At 43.8% G+C, this 20,880-nt stretch overlaps 1 protein-coding gene across 4 annotated transcripts in view; it reads left to right on the forward strand.

Annotated features, from left to right (window-relative positions):
• Nucleotides 1-479: 479 nt before the first annotated feature.
• Nucleotides 480-20,880, forward strand: part of ABCA6 (ATP binding cassette subfamily A member 6) — a 62,749-nt gene continuing 42,348 nt past the window's right edge. For all 4 annotated transcript variants that reach the window (XR_011145149.1, XM_068976058.1, XM_068976059.1 and 1 more), the window contains exons 1-11: nucleotides 480-570; nucleotides 1,025-1,108; nucleotides 1,610-1,710; nucleotides 3,774-3,978; nucleotides 5,621-5,782; nucleotides 7,705-7,811; nucleotides 8,181-8,407; nucleotides 15,034-15,175; nucleotides 16,421-16,606; nucleotides 16,885-17,032; nucleotides 18,434-18,602. Coding sequence is in view for 3 of the 4 variants with exons in the window: in XM_068976058.1 (XP_068832159.1) it covers nucleotides 1,615-1,710; nucleotides 3,774-3,978; nucleotides 5,621-5,782; nucleotides 7,705-7,811; nucleotides 8,181-8,407; nucleotides 15,034-15,175; nucleotides 16,421-16,606; nucleotides 16,885-17,032; nucleotides 18,434-18,602 (1,442 nt within the window). In the remaining variant the exon portion in view is untranslated. The remainder of the gene's footprint in view (nucleotides 571-1,024; nucleotides 1,109-1,609; nucleotides 1,711-3,773; nucleotides 3,979-5,620; nucleotides 5,783-7,704; nucleotides 7,812-8,180; nucleotides 8,408-15,033; nucleotides 15,176-16,420; nucleotides 16,607-16,884; nucleotides 17,033-18,433; nucleotides 18,603-20,880) is intronic.

The raw sequence follows: 20,880 nt of genomic DNA on the forward strand, positions 1-20,880 counted from the left end.
CAGGGAAAAAGATAAAGGAAAACAAAACAACTCAGCTCCCGCACGTTCTGTAGCGCGTGTTAGTCAGATATGTCCACGGCGACTGTGTTTAGGCATTAGTAGTGAAAAGAAGAAAAAATAAAACGGCTAAAGAGTTCTCATACAAATGTAACCGTTTTGTTCGGTTAGTTGCGCATTCACTGCCTTTCATCCCATCTTGGTCTCATCACAGTAGCAGAGCTGATTTTGTGTTCCTTGTTCACTGTCTCCCCTGATCCCTGGAGTCGAAAGGCCGAGTGAACAAACACGGGGCTTGTTTAATTCGTAACCAGCCATGGAACAGTCATTTCCCTGCAGGATAACTGGCTTTGGGGGAAGAACAGACAGAAAACAAAACAAGCTCATCAAGGGCAGCTTGGTCTGGCTCCGCCCCTTCTCAGAAACCAGCCTGGGCGAGAGCTGCTGGAGCGAGCCTTCATTGCAGGAATATAGGAAGAAGTGGCCAGAAAGACACTTCAACTGTTGCCTCAGGCAAAAAGAACTGTGCTTTGGCCCTCTTTCCAGGGCACTTTTTCTCTCATTATCCTGACAGTAAGTAGAGTTCTGTTTTCTTGTGTTGTGACAGATATTCGGGTGGACGCTGCGAAAATCAGTTTTCCAGATGTTTCCAAATACTTGTGTGTTCTGTACTGAAGACCTAACAACAAAACGTTTGTTTTTTCCCAGCCAACTTTCATTGTGCAGATACAATAACCGAACATAGGAAAACAGCAGAGTTTGCTTCTGTGCCAGCTAAGGGAGACGCATCTGAGTATTTCGATGTGAAATCCTAGACATTTTATTTGCAAACATTTGGGCAAAATTACTTTGTGTGATTTCTTTCCTCTTTCTGTTTCTTTTTTCTCTTTCTCTCTTTTTTCTTTTCTCTTTTCTCTTTCTTTCTTTTTTCCACTTACTTTATAGTTTTTTTTTTTTTTGTCAGTTATTCAGGAACTTTTGAATTCTGAAAATTGAGGTAAATTGTTTTATGCTTCCTGTTTATCAGAATCAAGCTTCAAGTCATTTGAGTCCAGATAATTATTCCATGGCATAACTCTTTGGATAAAAGTTGCTCGATTCAATCAGGAAGGTAAATATCAAAAGAAAGTACTTCCTTGGGATTGCTTCTAAGGGACATAATTAATTATTTAGATGAATTTACATCAGAATTTTTGTTAATTAGCTATGGCTTTTCTTTTTAAAAGTAAATAACAAAAATTATAATTCAGATGAGATACTATTCAATTGTTCTGTTCATATAATTGAATTTCTTTTATAAAATGTCAAAATGGGAAGTATCTTACAGATTCAGAATTTAATCCTATGTTTTCCATTGTAATACTAATGTTATTGTAAAACTGTGTAAATGGTCCGCTCTACTTCCTTACCGGTACTCATCTCCCAAACAGCATATATTTGATGTGAAATTTTATAATCATGATTATTGAACTAATATTTTAAATCCTTTTTTTGCAGTTCCTAAAGGTAGGTAATATTTTCCCTCAAAATGTGACCAAGGCTTTTCTCTTATTACACTTATTTTTCTAGCTTATACTTCACTGTGTCTACTTTCTCTTTATTTAATGAACAGGCTAAATGCATATGAAACAGAAAAGTGTATACCAGCAAACTCAAGCACTTCTGTGCAAGAATCTCCTGAAGAAATGGAGGATGAAAAGAGAGAACCTGCTGGTATGTTTGACCATTTGATCCCTTTCAGTTAGCAGTATTCTTTTATTTCGTTGCCTTGTGGTTCTCTTATATTTTAAGTAGCAGACTGCATTTATTTTGTTTTTTGAGGAGCTGTAAGGATGTATTTTGTTTTATTGAATGAAAGATTCTTTCAATTCTATAGTGCTTTACAATTTTCAAAAGGTTCACACACACAATTTCATATAAGCCTATTTGTCGTTGTTCAGTTGCTGAATCGTGTCTGACTCTTTGCGACCCCTGGGCTGTGGTGTGGCTTCCCTGTCCTTCACCACTTCCCGGAGTTTGCTCAGATTCTTGTCCGTCGAGTCGGTGATGCTGTCCAACCGTCTCATCCTCTGTTGTCCCTTCTTTTGCCCTCGATCATTCCCAGCACCAGGGTCTTTTCCAATGAGTTGGCTCCTATAATAACCCTTTTTTTCTCTCACCCCTATATTGCCCCCCCTTCCCTCTCCGCACTGGAAACCACCAGCTTGTTCTCTGTATCTGTGAAAACTGCATTTATTGACTTTGAATTTCTCTCCAGTTATTGGAATTGAGAGACTCACAGTCATCTCTGAAAAACAACCCAGAACTGCAAAGACAAAGTTTTCCTCATATTTTTTTTAAAAAAAGGAAAGTAACTAAAATCTAATTATGTGGTAATTAGATTATAAGCAATTATTGAGCTTCCTAGGTGGCTCAGTAATAAAGAATCTGCCTGCCGATGCAGGAGACCTGGGTTTGATCCCTGGGTCAGGAAGATCCCCTGGAGAAGGAAGTGACAGCCCACTCCAGTATTCTTGCCTGGGAAATTCCACGGACAGAGGAGCCTGGTGGGCTACAGTCCATGGGGTCACAAAGAGTCAGACACGACTGAGCACATAGCAACTATTAAAGCTGCCATCATGGGTAGTAAATTTAGAGTCAAGAAATACTAACCACAGCATCTGCAAAAATAGAGGAATTTTAATTGGGGGCATTTATTTTCAAGGCCATAAATTTTCTACCCAGAGATTATTTCCAAGAATTATGACCAAGTGGCCCCACTGATTGTCTGTGTGTATTAGAGCCCCGAATCTCAATAGCTCAACGCAGCAAAGGTTTGCTTGTCACTCTTTGCAGTCTAAGTCAGGTTGGCAGGGAAAGGGACGCAGGTTGGCTCGGTGGAGGGATCTCCACACAGACACGCAGGGCCCCAGGCTCCTTCACAGAGCGACTCCACCAGTGATCGTGCGAGACTTTGGAGATTCTCCCTGGACCCTCAGGACGCGGAAGGCCTGAGACAGAAGAAGGAAGCTTGCGCAGGGCTCCGTTAACCAGGCCTGGGCCCACATCCCACTGCCAGAACTCAAGCATTTGGTCCCGCTTCCTTTGCAGAGGCGGGGAAGGCCGTCTAGCATCGTGCCAAACAGGAGATGATGAATGCCGATGAGGCACTCGACACTCTCTACCACTCCGCCCCTTCTCACGGATGCGGCGGGGATGGTAATGGTCTAGCTGCTATGGCGAGTCTGGCTCTTTGCGACCCCCGCGGGACTGTAGCCCCCCGGGCCTCTCTGTCCGTGTGCTTTCCCAGGCAGGAGTACTGGAGTGGGTGGCCGCTTGCTTCTCCAGGGATCTTCCCAGCCCAGAGATCAGACCCGCATCCCCTTGTCCTGGCAGGCGGATTCTTTACCGCTGAGCCCGTGGATACGACAGCTGACAGAATGGTGCTCTGTGCCCTCCTGAATGCCTCCTGGGGTGCCCTGTGTCTTGTGGGCTCTGGGACCACCTGCCATGCACATAAGGACTGTGGGCCTGTTCGCCATCCTGGTGGGCCCTGGAATGGCTTCCACGGGAGCTCATGATTTCCCGCAGGAGTTTAGCTCCAGCGGTAGAGAATGTGCTGTGTGTTGGCTGTCGTGGGGTAGGTCTGTGGTTGGGTCCCATTGCTCTGAAGAGTGACGGCAACGGGAAGACACCTGCGCGGTGAAATTGGGATTTGTCTTCAACTGTTCTCTTCTGTTGACTGAGCTCCTCAAGGGATGGCAATCTAAATTTGTTCTCTCTCTCTTTTAATATAGGAATGGGGGTTCCTGATGCTTTTAACCGTTCATATGTGCATACTTTCACATGTAAATCAGAATGTCCATTTTCCTGGAATGCCTCCCCAGAACCTGGGAAGGGTAGATAAGTATAATAGGTCTTTTATGGATGTTGTGTACACACCAGTCTCCAACTTGACCCAGCAGATAATGAATACGACGGCATTTGCCCCTGTTATGAAAGGTAGGTGTGCTAATGGCCAAAAAGTATGACCGATTTCATTAGTTTTTTAGTTGAAGTACAGTTGCCTTACAGTGTCGTCAACCTCTGCTGCACAGCACACTGACTCATACACACAGAACCATTCCTTTTTCCTATTCTTTTCCATCATGGTTTATCACAGGATTTTGAATATAGCAGAATGGAGGACCTTGTCGTGTATCCACCCTGTGTATGAGAGTTTGCATCGGTCCATCCCAGATTCCCGGCCTGCCTCTGCTCCATCCCCTTCCTCCTTGGCAGTCCCAGGTCTGCTCTCTGTCTGGGAGTCAGTTTCTGCTTCATAGAAGGTTCATTTGTGCCCTTTTTCATATTCCACATATAAGCAATATCACATGGCGTGTGCCTTTCCCTTTCAGACTCACTCAGTAGGATCGTCTCTGTTGCGTCCACATTGCTGCAAACGGCGTTCGTTCTTTTTACGGCTGATCCGCATTCCGTTGTATATACGTGCCACATTTCTTTATGTTTTTTTGATAAAATGTTTGCGTTTTTAATGTGAAGCCACAGTTAACTATGATGCTAATTATCTAGATAGCAAGATAGCAGAACTTTGTCAGTTCTTTCTCTCATTTAGCCTGAACTATTAGCCTTTTAAACCCTTCTGGCTTGATGAGGATCTACTTCGGGCAGGCCTCCATTTCTATTGGAATTTAAATAAAGGAATAGCTTTATAATTTCAGATTTGCTGAATACTGCCTAGGAGGAATATGTTATTGGTGAGTGTGGGTGTTTTTAACATGGAAATATAATGATTAATATTTATAATTTAGGAAAAAAACATATAAATAAAAGAAATTAGATATGGTTATTATAACATTAATTTCAGAACTGTGAAAATTAAGGGTGAATAACCTGAGGATATTCTGTCTGCATATGGTATAATTTGTAAACATCTTTAAAGTCCTTCATTCTAGATTTTTGCTGTTTGGCTACACCATGCAGCTTGTGGGATCTTAGTTCCCAGCCAGGGATCAACCCCATGCCCCTGAGTGGAAGCATGGAGCCCTCACCCCTGGACTGCCAGGGACGTCCCTAAGGGCATTCGTTCTAAATGAGGCCTCTGGGTAACTGATAGAACCAAAATGTGCTTTTCACTCATGGGCAGGCTGGGTGCAGTCTGGTTATCTACTCTTAAATTCTGGATTTGAACAGGTAAAATTGCTTGCTGTTAAAGTCACTTTGTGTTCTTGGTCACTGTATAAGGCAAAGACTATATGAAGATCGTTTGCTTAGTAAAGCTAAAATCTGGAGTCCTTTGACCACATCGTAACTGCCACAGTTACCTCTATTTTGGTACCCTGATTCTCTAATATATACTTCTTTCTTGACATAACCATTTTATATACCTAAAATTTGCCCTAATGCCTGTCATTATTAAAGGAAAACTGTTAATTCTCATGCATATCTCTTGATTTTAGAATCTAAAATGACAACCAAAAAATTCCTTTTTTGGGGGGGGGGTTATATTTAATTTAAAGGTAGAATGATTTTAGTTGATTCCAATGGAAAATAGGTGATGGCCAAGTTGAATATCACATTCTGTTTTGGTGAAACTCTAACAATCCTCTATGTTTGTTTGTTTTTTTAACCATACAATTCACAGGAAGAAGAATCATTGGGGCACCAGATGAGAAATCCATGGATGAAATAATGCTAGACACTTTCTCATACAGCGTGGGCGTCATCTTTAACGACTCTTTCTCTTATAAGTTAAAATTTTATCGGAGATATTACGTTCCCATTTTGAAGGAGGATTTTTTCACAGGTGACTTTCCGTGTAAAGTGTTACTGTTGCTTTTTGCATGTTTTTAACACAAGCGCTAGGATGGGTCGGGCGGCAGAGGTATCCGCGCGAGCACCAGATTCGACACACACTCTGCTGACCTTGTTCCGAGCTCAGTCGTCTCTTCCCCGCTGAGGATGGCTCTCAAAAGCCCAGTGAGTCATCCAGCAGATATGTAGTGAATTCCCAAGGGCATGCTGGAAAGGACGCAGAGGTGATCGAGACTGAAGTCCCAGCCTCAGGTGAGCGTCCAGGGTCAGCAGGACAGGCCAACGGTGAGCAGTTAATGACCAGCGCGAGGAGAGGTGCTCGGGGCAGTTAGACCGGGGGCTCCCGGGAAGCCCTGTGATGAGAGAAGCTCTGCCTGGAGAAGTGATGGTTCAGTGAACCCTGGACCGGGTGGCGTACGTGGGGAGCCAAGAACTTCCCCTTCCAGAGAGTAAAGGGGGTCGTGGACGGGGGCGCTGGGGTGGGGGAGAGCATGTGGTATGCCACGCGGCAGAGGAGCCGTCCTGTGTTTAAGTGGGCAGAGCACGCAAAAGGGGCCGCGGCGGGAGGAGGAGGCTGGCCCTGCGCGAGGGCTGAGGCGGCGGAGAGGCATCAGGGTGCTTTGATCAGGGCAGACGCGGGTAGGTTCCCAGGCCTGAGGGAGCGCTAGCCCCTCGGGGAGAATGAGTGGAATGTTCTAGTTCTGCTTCGCAATGAGATGTTCACTGGCCACTCCTGCTCTGCTCCTCTCCGCTCACACGCTGAGTGATAGAACACTCGGCGGCGCAAAAGAGAGAGCAAAGCGTAGGACTGGATGGACAGGATGCGTCTGCAAGGGTCAGCCTTCTGGTGGGTGACTGTTACAAGCAGTGAATAAACAGAGGAATTCTGAAGCCGGGGGGATTCTTACTGCTTCAGAACAACCGTGATTTGAACTCCACACGTTCCCTAGACCGGAGTGGAGATGTTCTCATTCTGGCGGCCAGGAAAGGCCTGTGTGACAAGTTTACCTTTGTAGAGAGAGCAGAAGGACAGGAAGGCGTGCGCCCCAGACCCTCCTGCAGGGAGAGCGTTTGGGCACGAAGCCAGCTCTGGTGCTGCAGCGCCTTTGGCGTCTTGAGGCGCAATGAGACGCCCAGGGTGGGCCAAACAGAGTGTTTGCCTCCGTCTTCTCTTCATTTTCTGAGACATTCTGTGCATGCCACCGTTTCCTCGAGTAAAGTCGCTTTATTTAGAACTTTCATTTGCTCCTTTTTCCTGTGGTTACAAGTCCTGCCTGTTGAATACTGGGGTACACGTGTCTCTTTCAGTTCTGGTTTCCTCAGTGTGTATGCCCAGCAGTGGGATTGCTGGGTCGTATGGCAGTTCTATTTCCAGTTTTTTAAGGAATCTCCACACTGTTCTCCATAGTGGCTGCACTAGTTTGCATTCCCACTCAGGACGGGGTACACATGTACACCCATGCGCGATTCATATGAAGGTATGGCAAAAAACCACTACAATATTGTAAAGTAATTAGCCTCCAATTAAACTAAATAAATTAATTAAAAAAACAAAACCCCCAAAAAAGTCCTGCCTGGTGAAGGCACCTCCAGAGCAGCTTCTCTTGGATTCTTGTATCTTATTTTCCAACCGCCTTACTCCCGTCCTGTCGGTTCTGCTTTTTTCCTTGTATTTATTTATTTATTTATTTTGAGCCAATAGCTCATTGCTCCCCCTCCTTCTCATTTTGCTCAGTCATGTCCGACTCTTGTGACCCCCATGGACCGTAGCCCACCAGGCTCCTCCATCCATGGGATTCTTCAGGCAAGAACACTGGAGTGGGTTGCCATGTCCTTAGCTCATTGCTAGAGTACAGATATTAATGACTTTTCCTTCCATAATGTTGGTTCTGCTTCCCTTGTGTGTGATTATAGCTTACTGCCAGCGTACAAATATCAATGACTTTTCCTGTGCACTGGAGAGATACTGGAAAGGAGGATTCGTGCCTCTACAAGCTGCCATTAATGCTGCTATTATACAAGTAAGAAAAGTGCTAATAACTGAAGTGAGCTAATTCCAGAGGCATCAAGGTTTGATAAAAGATGGTGTCTACTCAGGTCTTCATCTGTTTATATAATAAACTGGGTATCCAAATGGTAAAACTGACATTTAGGTGAAGGAGTACATTTTTTTTTTAACTTTAAATTTTCAAGTAGTTTTAGAAAGTTTCAAAAACAATATACAGGGAGGCACCCACCTGTTCTTCATCTAGTTTCTCCTGAAAGTAACATCTTGCATAACCACAGAACAGTGTTTAAAACAGGAAATGTACCAGGGCCCAAGCCCCATAGCTCATTCAGATCTCACCAGTGTCTATACTTTAATGATTGTGTTCATTTGCGTTCTTTAGACGACAGCAAATCACTATGTGATGGAGGAGTTGATGTCAGTTACTGCTGTAAATATGAAGACGCCACCCTTTATCTTTAAGGAGAACCTTCAAAATGAAATGTTCATTTTTTACGGCTTGCTTTACTTCTCCCCGTTTCTATATTTCCTATCACTCAATGTTACAAGAGAGAGAAAAAAGTATAAGGATTTGATGAACTTGATGGGTCTGCAAGATTCAGCCTTCTGGTAAGTGACTAATTCAAGTAGTGCAAGTGAATAAACAGAAATTCCGGAGCAGCGGAAGAGTGTTACTGTTTTAGAACACCGCCACTTAAACTCGATGCACGGCCTACTTTGTTGTTGTTGGGACTTTTTTATTTAGTTCTTATTAAATTTTGCTGTGCAAGATAGTGACTATATTTTTCTGGGCTGTATTTCTGTGCCATCATGTATTAAGCCAGTGGAACGATAGAGGTACCATTAAGATCACAGAGAATAAAAAAGAATCACCCGGTGTCAAAAAGATGTGTACCAGACCAGGTGGTGTAATTTTTAAAAAATTTTTATTGGAGGGTAGTTGATTTACAGGGCTTCCCTGGTGGCTCAGACGGTAAAGCGTCTGCCTGCAGTGCGGGAGACCGGGGTTCGATTCCTGGGTCGGGAAGATCCCCTGGAGAAGGAAATGGCACCCCACTCCAGCACTCTTGCCTGGAAAATCCAGAACAGTGTTGTGTTAGTCTCTGCGGGACCACGCGGTGCATCAGATTATACATGTGCACATATCCACTCTTTTTTAGATTCTTTCCCAATATAGGTCATTACAGAGTCTTGGGTAGAGTTTCCCGTGCTATACAGAAGGTCCGTATTCGCGGTCTATTTTATATATAGTGTGTATATGTCAATCCCAGCCTCCCAACTTACCTCTTCCCACCGCCCCCTCCCCATCTGCCTTCCCCTCTGGGCAGGTAGGTTTGTTTCCTGCGCCTGTGACTTTCTGTTTTGTAAATAAGTTCCTTTGTCCCATTTGTTTTTAGAGTCCACATAGAAGCGATATCATACCGTTGTCTTTCCCTCTCTGACTGACTTCACTCAGCCCGACGATCTCTAGGTCCTTCCTGGCATGATTCCCTTCTTTGTGTGTAACTGAGAATTCTTCATTGGGAATGCGTGCCCCGCGTTCCTCATCCGCTCCTCTGCGGATGGGCACTTGGGTCGCGGCCGTTTCCTGGGTCCCGTGGTGGCGCCGCTGTGAACGTGGGGGCGCGTGCATCGTTTTCAGTTTTCTCTGCATCGTTGTCCGTTACGGCCCGGGGCCGTATGGTAGTTCCGTTTTTGGTTGTTGTAAAGGAATCTCCGCACTGCCCTCCATGGTGGCGGCACCGACTGACGTTCCTGTGGGAAGGGTAGGGGAGGCCCTTTCTCCACTCCCTCGCCAACATGTTTTGCGTGTGGATGCTCTGAGGGTGGCTGTTCTGACCAGTGGCAGGTGATACCTGGTTATAGTTCTGATTTGCCTTCCTCTAATAACGGGTGATGCTGGACATCTTTTCCAGTACCCTCCCACCTGGCCCACCCAGGGTTACCGCTTAGTTTCTCCCCACTTCCTCCTGCTGAAGAAAGTACAGGCTTATAATGGCTAGTTTCTGTTCAGAGATTGAGTACCAAGGATATATTTTTTTGAGCAACTAAATGCCGTGTGTTGGAGTTGAGATGGCCTATAAGGGTGCCCAGTCCAGAGGTTGGCAGATAGGAAGCACTTTATAAGAGCACTTGCTTCTTACATTGATATACTTAGATCATATCTTACCCCATTCACAAATGATTTAATGTGATTTTAACATTTATATTTCAATGTGATTATCATATTTGTATGTATGTCTCTATGTATGTGTATATTATAATAACAGATAATTGAGGAGTAGAAACAGAGGTTGAGCAAAATAATGAGTAGATAAGATTAACAGATAAATATGCAAATCACACGATCTGCATATTAAAAAGCAGAGACATCGCTTTGCTGACAAAGGTCCGTATAGTCAAAGCTATGGATTCTTCAGTATTCATGTACAGATGTGAGAGTTGGACCATAAAGAAGGCTGAGCACCCAAGAATTGATACTTTTGAACTAGTGCTGGAGAAGACTCTTGAAAGTCCCTTGGACAGCAAGGAGATCCAACCAGTCTAATCTAAAGGAAATCAGTCCTGAATATTCATTAGAAGGACTGGTGCTGAAGCTGAAGCTCTAATACTTTGGCCACCTAATGCAAAGAACTGACTCATTGGAAAAGACTCTGATACTGGGAAAGATTGAAGGCAGGAGGAGAGGGGATTGACAGAGGATGAGATGGTTGGATGGCATCAATGACTCAATAGACATGAGTCTGAGCAAGCTCTGGAAGACGGTGAAGGACATGGAAGCCTGGCGTGCTGCATGGGGTCATGAAGAGCTAGACACAACTTAACGAGTGAATATAATCTCTAAACCTCTAAGAGGCCAAGGCTCTTAGAGAATTCTGTGATAGCATCAGTTACAAAATTCATACTGTCTAGGAAAAGAAAAAAAAGAAAAATGATCTGTTTGCTTTACCCTAAAAGAAATTTTGCATTTTTCAGTGTTGAGTCCTGGGAGATATTTCTCTGTATACTCCCCCTAGCAACAAAATGCTGCTTATGGGGATAGTGCTCATCTGGAATGGAGGAGGGACTACTTATCGAACAGCTCTTTATAAGAAACTTATTTGCTGAAACGAAATTAAGGTCTAGGGAATTTTAAGTTTCCTATAAAGTATATTTTAAGTATATTTTCCTATAAAGTATAAAGTAATTAATAGTAAGAGTTTTAATTCTAATATAACTGAATTATGAAATAGTATAAGGGGAAAGTGGGTCTTGAAATTTAAAAAAGGAAAGTAATGTTTGTTCAGTGAAACCTTGGGAAATACAAAGAAGTAAATGGTGTTTGTCAGGAGGAAAGAGAGAGAGGAACTCTGTACAAATGACGGTATCCCTGCAGCGATTTTAGGACAGGCAGGCACGAGCCAACTCTAGATTATAAAGTCAGGAAGGTGCTGGTTATTTAGATGAGGCTTCATTCTCAGGGTAAATGCTTCTTAGTATGCATGTAACCGAAAATTTAGCAAAATGGGTATATGTTAAAACAAGGAAAAGAAAAATCTGAAATGTTCTTATTAAGAACAGAATGTCTAGTGGTAATAAGTTTTACAACACTCCCACTTTTTTTTTTAACTAAAGCAATAAATGTGAAAAGCAGTCAATATTTACTGTAGTGATGTCTGAAATTGCTTTGTTTTATGATGAAGCTTTTCACTGATATATTAACATCCCCCCCAACTCCACCCACAACTCCCTGCTATAGATTCCTTTTCTAGAAAGGTTTAACTTCCTTCATCCATAGTCCCCACACCCTATGGCTTTTCAGTTCCTACCTAGAGCAGTTCCCTTCTGTACTCAGGAGGTGAATTCTGTAGAATGCGGCGTGCCTCTCCAAAAATGCTGATCGTCTAGCGCAGTCCGGATCCTTGTAATGACATGAAAGTTTAAAAACAAGTTGAATAAGCAGTAATTAAACATGCTCTGATACACAGAGTGCCTGATGAACTATGGATGGAGGTTCGTGACATTGTATAGGAGACAGGAATCAAGACCATCCCCCCAAAAAAAGACATGCAAAAAAGCAAAATGGCTGTCTGAGGAGGCCTTACAAATAGCTGGGAAAGGAAGAGAAGCCAAAAGCAAAAGAGAAAAGGAAAAATATACCCATTTAAATGCAGAGTTCCAAAGAATAGCAAGAAGAGATAAGAAAGCCTTCTTCAGCGATCAACACAAAGAAATAGAGAAAAACAATAGAATGGGAAAGACTGTAGATCTCTTCAAGAAAAGGCAGAGGAACCAGAGATCAAATTGCCAACATCTGCTGGATCATGGAAAAAGCAAGAGAGTTCCAGAAAAACATCTATTTCTGCTTTGTTAACTATGCCAAAGCCTTTGACTGTGTGGATCACAATAAACTGTGGAAAATTCTGGAAGAGATGGGAATACCAGACCACCTGACCTGCCTCTTGAGAAACCTATATGCAGGTCAGGAAGCAACAGTTAGAACTGGACATGGAACAACAGACTGGTTCCAAATAGGAAAAGGAGTATGTCAAGGCTCTATATTATCACCCTTCTTATTTAACTTATATGCAGAGTACATCATGAGAAATGCTGGGCTGGAAGAAGCACAAGCTGGAATCAAGATTGCTGGGAGAAATATCAATCACCTAAGATGCAGATGACAAACATCACCCTTATGGCAGAAAGTGAAGAGGAGCTAAAAAGCCTCGTGATGAAAGTGAGAGAGGAGAGTGAAAAAGTCAGCTTAAAGCTCAACATTCAGAAAATGAAGATCATGGCATCTGGTCCCATCACTTCATGGCAAATAGATGGAGAAACAGTGGAAATAGTGGCTGACTTTATTTTGGGGGGCTCCAAAATCACTGCAGATGGTGATTGCAGCCATGAAATTAAAAGATGCTTACCCCTTGGAAGGAAAGTTATGACCAGCCTAGACAGCATATTAAAAAGCAGAGACATTACTTTGTCAACAAAGGTCTGTCTAGTCAAGGCTATGGTTTTTCCAGTGGTCATGTATGGATGTGAGAGTTGAACTATAAAGAAAGCTGAGTGCCGAAGAATTGATGCTTTTGCACTGTGGTGTTGGAGAAGACTCTTGAGAATCCCTTGGACTGCAAGGAGATCCAACCAGTCCATCCTAAGGGAGATCAGTCCTGAGTGTTCATTGGAAGGAGTGATGCTGAAGCTAAAACTCCAAACACTTTGGCCACCTGATTTGAAGAGCTGACCCCATTTGAAAAGACCCTGATGCTGGGAAAGATTAAAGGTGGGAGGAGAAGGGGATGATAGAGGATGAGATGGCTGGATGGCATCACCGACTCAATGGACATGAGTTTGAGTAAACTCCGGGAGTTGGTGATGGACAGGGAGGCCTGGCGTGCTGCAGTCCATGGGGTCACAAACAGTTGGACACGACTGAGCAACTGAACTGAAACATGCTCTATTGGGATATATTCATGCAAATTCCCGATTTTAATAATTTCACCGTTTTCTCCAGCTGTTTCTTATTAAGCAGTTTTATGTACAAGGAAGAGCTCTGAACTGACAGAAAGCCTACAGCTGCTCTCTCAGTTCTGTTACTGATTTACTGTGGTGACCTTGAGTAGGACCCTTTAACCAGGAAGAACTGCCATTTACTCATCTGTAAAATGAGAAGCTTGGGCTAAAACACTCTCCAGGTTTCATAGATCTAAGACTGACTGCTATTTCTAATACTCACTTCATAAAAATGTGAACCCCAGCACATCTATAGCAAAACAGTGTGAACACATAAGGGTGTTGCCATAATCTATGTTCCATCGTGTCCAACTCCTTTGTGACCCCCATGGACTTATAACCCTCCAGGCTCCTCTGACCATGGGATTCTCCAGGCAAGAACACTGGAGTGGGTTGCCATTCCCTTCTCCAGGCAATCTTCCAGACCCAGGGATCAAACCCGTGTCTCCTGCATTGCCGGGGGATTCTTTACCCTGGAGCCACCTGGGAAACCCACCATGATCGGCATCCGTTTTCAGAAAGAAATGCTGAACAGGAGCAGCAAGCATGCACTGGGCTCAGTGTGGTTATGAGATCCCAAGTTTCTACTGGAGGGAAGGCAGGGCTGTTGCTGGCTGCGGTCCTCCCAGACGACCACATCATCCGTTGGCCCCCGGTACATCCACGGTCACTGATGGATCAGCAGCTGTTGTTTCCTTCCAGTTTTATAATGAGAACACTTTGGTAATATATAACAAAGCTGGAAACACAAAATGCTTATCTCCTGGAATTCAGCAATTTCACCTTAAAGAAAAATTGTGTGCACTTCGCCCAAAAAAGGCAAGTGCAAGAACATTCTTAGCAACGTTGCATTAGAAAGATGGTCTGGAAACAGCCTAGAGGGCCACAGGCAGGAGAACTCTGAGTCGTATTCGCCCAGTGAGATGCTATGCAGAGTGTGTGACAGTCACGCACTGTGAGTGAAGGCGAGTTGTGGAAGGACACAGGCAAGGTGACGCTAGCGAAGCCCGTCCACGTTAGTTGTGCAGTGCGAACGCCGAGGCAGTGTGTAGCCTGACAGCAGTGCAGCCGGCGTAGTGCTTTAGCTTGTTGTTGTTTAGTCGCTTGACTGTGTCTGACTCTTTTCCATCCTACGGACCGCAGCACACCAAGCTTCTCTGTCCTTCACTCTCTCCAGGAATTTGCTCAAGCTCATGTCCATTGAGTCAATGATGCCATGCAATCATCTCACCCTCTGTCACCCCTTCTCCTCCTGCCCTCAATCTTTCCCAGCATCAGGGCCTTTTCCAATAAGTCAGTTCTTCGCATCAGGTGGCCAAAATATTGGAGTTTCAGTTTCAGCATCAGTCCTTCCAATGCATATTCAGGACTGATTTCCTTTAGGATGGACTGGTTGGACCTCCTTGCAGTCCAAGGGACTCTCAAGAGTCTCCTCCAACACCGCAGTTCAAAAGCATCAATTCTTCGGTGCTCAGCTTTCTTCACAGTCCAACTCTCACATGCATATGTGACTACTGGGAAAACCATAGCTTTTCTAAACAGACTTTTGTTGGCAAAGTGATGCCCCTGCTCTTTAATATTCTGTCTAGATTTGTCATAGCTTTTCTTCCAAGGAGCAAGGATCTGTTAATAGGCGGCAGGTACAAAGGGAGGCATGGTGTATTCTTTAAGTATTTTTGTATGTTTTAAATATTTCATAATGAAGTTAAAGCAACTGAAATACTGTTTGTCTTTTTTAGGCTCTCCTGGGGTTTAATCTATGCTGCCTTCATCTTTGTCGCTTCCGTAATCATCACAGTCATCATAACATCTACTGAAATTATCATCCTGACAGGCTTCACGGTCATATTTACTCTCTTTTTCTTGTATGGCTTATCCTTGGTAAGTTCGTACGTTTGCTACCATCGTCTCTGCTTTCGGTCTTGGTTATAGGTAACAGAAAGAATGTCTGAGCAGGCTCCTGCAGCCACTTCTTTCACGTTGTGTGCGTGTGTGTACGTGTGCGTGTATGTGTGCGTGTATGTGTGCGTTTGCTTGAGAAGTCTTTCTGAGTATGAGAAAATGATGTAACCTAAATAAAACTGAAACTTTTTTTTTTGCGTAAAGGTCTGAATTAATGAAATGATGCATCAAAAAGAAAGAAAATTGTTTTGACTCTAAAAATAGCTAAGATTTTTATAGATTGATGAGAATGTTCTCAAGGGCTGCTGCTGCTGCTAAGTCGATTCAGTCGTGTCCGACTCTGTGTGACCCCATAGATGGCAGCCCACCAGGCTCCGCCGTCCCTGGGATTCTCCAGGCAAGAACACTGGAGTGGGTTGCCATTTCCTTCTCCAATTCACGAAAGTGAAAAGTGAAAGTGAAGTCGCTCAGTCGTTCCTGACTCTTAGCGACCTCGTGGACTGCAGCCCACCAGGCTCCTTTGTACATGGGATTTCCCAGGCAAGAGTACTGGCTGGACCCACCTTTTTTTCCCCAAAGGTTCCCTGTCGGATGGTAGCTTTTTGCATCTCATCTCCTTGTAACATCCTACCCTCATCTGACCGGCCATGTCACCCTCTCTTCCTTCTCTGAACAGGCTCCTCTGACTTCTCCCACCTTCCAGGGGGTTTTCTGCAAAACACAGTAGACGCTGTTTGTTAATATATTAATTTCTTTCCCTCTTTCCAAGGCTGCACTTTTATCCTTGTCTCAGCTCTTCTTGCAGGCTTTCCAAGTAGATAAGTGGTTAAGAACCCGCCTGCCAGTGCAGGAGTCGGGTTCCATCCCTGGGTCAGAAAGATCCCTTGGAGGAGGGCATGGCAACCCACTCCAGTGTTCTTGCCTAGAGAATCCCGTGGACAGAGGAGCCTGGTGGGCTACAGTCCACGGGGTCGCAAAGAGTCGGAACAGAACTTAGCTACTATACAGCAGCAACAGCTCTTCCTGCAGCCTTTCAAGCCCAGCATTTAAGTAGGCAAATAAAGATTCTCCTTACAAGGAGGTTGAGAGAAGGATTGAGCATAATTGCCCGTTAATGCCGTTCATCGCTGTGTCTGTGATGAACAGTTATGTTATGGTACAGAAGTCCTTATTTTGAGGTGGGACCGCTGACCGTCAGCCTGTGCAGTGTCTCGGCTCTTGCAGATCGCTCTGGCGTTCCTGATGACTGTGCTGCTAAAGAAAACCTTCCTCACCAGTTTGCTCGTGTTTCTGCTCACCCTCTTCTGGGGGAGTGTGGGATTCACTGTGTTTCACCAACAACTTCCTTCACCTTTGAAGTGGGTTTTCAGTATCTGCAGCCCCTTTGCCTTCAGCGCTGGTCTTAACCAGGTGAGATCAGAGCTAATTCTAACACTGTCATCATTTCGAAGAACCTAGAAAAGACTCTCTTGAAAAACAATTACAACTTAAATTCCTATTATTAAAACATTATATTTTTAAAAGTCACTGTTTCCTTCTAATATTGCTTTGATTGCTGTAAAATAGAAAGTTCCCCTAAGAGCCTCATTAGGAGGGCTTCTTAGAGAAACTGCATAATAAAGTGGTGGTTCTTGCTGCTACACTGAATTATATTTAAGTATTTATTATTATTTTTGTTTGAATCTTAGATTATCCACCTGGATTATACTATGAATGGTGTCATTTTTCCTGACGCTTCTGGAGACTCATATATAATGATAGCTACTTTTTCCATGTTGACTTTCGATGCCCTTTTATACTTGGTGTTGGCGTTATACTTTGACAAAATCCTACCCTGTAAGTAATTACGGTTTTTCCCTGACCTCTACCGGTACTGCTCACATTGAAGATGTTTTCCTTAAAGTCATATATTTTAAGGAATAAGGAATGCAAGCATTTCCCATAAAAGACTGAATGACTTCTTTTCCTCTACTTCATAGCTTTAACGGTCTAAAGGAATTGCTACCTAAAAATAATTATTCTTCTGAATGTGATCTAGTGATACACATTCTAAATATACAATGATGATCATTTTAATTATATTTTAATTAAATATATTTAATTATTATAATTATACTTTAATTGTAATTGTAATATGATTAAATTACATTATAATTACAACATGTATTATTATAATATAATAATTATATTTTAAATATTATATTTTAAATACTGTTACACTTTTCAAAGATCACTGAAAGTGTTCTCCAAGAATGATATTGAGGGTTTGAATCAGGACAGGCGGGAACAAATTAGTTCTTCAGATGCTTTTGGTTGGCACAGGGACACTGCGTAGTGAAAGTGCCTCCTCACCTTTGCCATATATCGCTCGTATTTACAGAAGTGATCCCCTGGAGGAGGGCAGGGCACCCCACTCCAGTGTGCTTGCCTGGAAAATCCCATGGATGGAGGAACCTGGCAGGCTACAGTCCATGGGATCACAAAAAGTCAGACTTCACTTTATTACCCAGTTAGATTTTCTTTATCTTGAAAACAACTAAAAATTTCACATAAGTCTAGAATTCCTACACACATGCTAGAATCAGCGTGCTTGTTTACCTTGCATGATCCTGTTTATATATTTTATTTTTTATGTTTCTTCCACTTTGACTGGATTTAAGTTTGTTCTGTATATCCCTACACATTCATTTGTGTGTATGTCTGTCTCTTGATCACTTCTGGTTAACATCTGAAGGCTCTTAGTAACAAATGCAGTTCCATTTTTTAAAATCTAGAGAATGACCATGGCTTCATCCTGAATAAATTAAGTTCTCCATGTACTTTTTATTGATGTACCATATAGATTTCAGTATTTTGCTCAATCATACTGTTGAATCACATGATTTCTTAAGTTCACAAACATATTTAAAATTATTTTTATGTGCCATGTTAAGGCTTTTCCCGCTCAATATGTGATTTAATCATTATCCTAAACACATTTTAGAAAGAAATTTATTCAAGTCTTTAATTTATACCTTATCAAGGGTTTTGTTATACTGTTTACCTTTTGTAATAATGTCCTTTCTTTTTAATTTTCATTGTTTCCTTCACTCTTAAGACTTCTTCTCGATAATAGGGAGTTAGAAAGCAATATTTGTGATGCTTAAAAGTCGAAGACATTCTGCACTGCTCTAAAGAAGGCTTATGTGCTCATTGTCTTCATGGTACTGAACAAATGTTTTATCACCTTTTGATTAGATGGAAACGAGTCCCATTATTCGCCATTGTTTTTCCTGAACTCGTCATCTTGTATCCAACACCGGAGGACTGGTAGTCATGTCGCTGAGAAAGACGTGGACCCTGAGCCCGGCTCTGATGATCACTGTGAGCCCGTAGCCCCAGAATTCCAGGGGAGAGAAGCCGTCAGGTAGTCACTCGTGTACTGATACGTGGGCGCAGGAAATGAGCTCACTGAAAAGTTTATTTAAGCGTCGCTGGTTGATAGTGTCCTGTTGATTTCTGCCGCACAGTCGGGTGGCTCAGTTGCATATTCTTATCCCCCGTGGTCGGTCACAGGATGCTGACAGTTCCCTGTTCTGCACAGCAGGGCCCTGCCGCTTATCCGTCCCGTTTATAACAGTTTGCCTCGCTAACCCCAAACTCCCGGTCCCTCCCCCTCCTCCTTGGCAACCGCGTCTGTTTCCGTTTGTGAGTCTGTTCCTGGCTCGTGGGTTTGTTCACCTGTGTCGTACTTGAGACCCCACACGTGAGAGATGCCGCACGCCGTCCGTCTTTCTCTTTCTGCCTCACTGCACTCAGCACGATCGTCTCTAGCTGCATCCCCGTTGCTGCCAAGGGCAGTCGTTCCATCCTCTTTCGGGGGCGAGTGACGCTCTGTGAGTGCGTCCACCGCAGCCTCTCGGTCCGCTCGTCCGTCGATGGGCGCTGAGGCTGTTTCCGTGGCTCGCCTGCTGTCGATAGTGCTGCTGTGGACAGTGGGTGCACGTATCCTTTCGGATTAGAGTTTTCTCCGGATATGAGCCCAGGAATGGCACTGCTGGATCGTATGGCAACTCTGTTTTTAGTTTATCGAGGAAGATTGCCTACTGTTTAGGGCTTCCCTGGTGGCTCAGGCCTGGGTTCAGTCCCTGGGTCGGGGAGATCCCCTGGAGGAGGAAATGGCAACCCCACTCCAGTGCTCTTGCCTGGAGAATCCTATGGACAGAGGAGCCTGTAGGCTACGGTCCATGGGGTCGCAAAGAGTCGGACACGACTGAGGGACTCCACTTTCAGTTTCCATACTGTTTTCCATAGTGGCTAAAATAAATGAAATATTAACCAATGGCAGTGGGGTGAACCTGAAGCAAAATATTGAAGAACAAATTTGTAAATGTCACTTTGAACTCCTCCACCGCCATCACCTACAGTGTCCGTACGATAGTGAAAGTCACATTTGCTCAGCACCGTGCAATATTGCCGCTTTACCCTCTGTCTAGGCTCCCCCTGCCTCTGACTGTCCGCCCCGGCCTCTGAGTTTTTGCTGGTCTTCAGTTCAGTTCAGTTGCTCAGTCGTGTCCAAGTTTTTGCGACCCCATGAATTGCAGCACGCCAGGCCTCCCTGTCCATCACCAACTCCCAGAGTTCACTCAGACTCACGCCCATCGAGTCAGTGATGCCATCCAGCCATCTCATCCTCTGTTGTCCCCTTCTCCTCCTGCCCCCAATCCTTCCCAGCATCAGAGTCTTTTCCAATGAGTCAACTCTTCGCATGAGGTGGCCAAAGTACTGGAGTTTCAGCTTCAGCATCATTCCTTCCAAAGAAATCCCAGGGCTGATCTCCTTCAGAATGGACTGGTTGGATCTCCTTGCAGTCCAAGGGACCCTCAAGAGTCTTCTCCAACAGCACAGTTCAAAAGCATCAATTCTTCGGTGCTCAGCTTTCTTCATAGTCCAACTCTCACATCCATACATGACCACAGGAAAAACCATAGCCTTGACTAGACGGACCTTAGTCAGCAAAGTAATGTCTCTGCTTTTGAATATGCTATCTAGGTTGGTCATAACTTTTCTTCCAAGGAGTAAGTGTCTTTTAATTTCAAAGTCACCACCTGCAGTGATTTTGGAGCCCCCCAAAAATAAAGTCTGACACTGTTTCCACTGTTTGCCCATCTATTTCCCATGCTGGTCTTAGGGTCTCTGAATCCTTTCCTCTGTACTTTTGACTGGCTTCTACTGTCTAATGGAACAAGTAAGAAATTTTGAATCAGCGTGTCTGCTCCAAACACTGTGGTTTGTCATCTTGAAATCCAAAATCAACCAGCCTCTCCCAAGGGGAAGTTTATGTATTAAAATAAAATGCTGAGGTCCCACGCCCATGGGGTCTCACTATAGCCAGAAAGGCAGAAATAAAGTGTCCTCTTGGATTCAGCAGCTTTGACGCCTTTTCTTTTAAATCTCCAGACTCTTTGCTCTAACCTGCCCACTGCCAGCATTCTTGGTTGATCTTTATTGGTTACCTTGGTTACCTTTATTCTCATTCAGGGTCAGAAAGGTGGGTGAAGTTTCCCTTTGAACTCAAAGATGCATTATATGTGGTCTTATAAGGTCCTGACATTGCTCATCTGTCTGAGCTTGATTCTTGCTTTGCCCTATATCTGTTTCCTTTGAAATTTTAGTGTGTATTCAAGCTTGGTGATCACTGATCT

Source organism: Capricornis sumatraensis, chromosome 8 (assembly GCF_032405125.1).
Source record: "Capricornis sumatraensis isolate serow.1 chromosome 8, serow.2, whole genome shotgun sequence".
In the NCBI taxonomy this organism is placed as follows: Eukaryota; Metazoa; Chordata; class Mammalia; order Artiodactyla; family Bovidae; genus Capricornis; species Capricornis sumatraensis.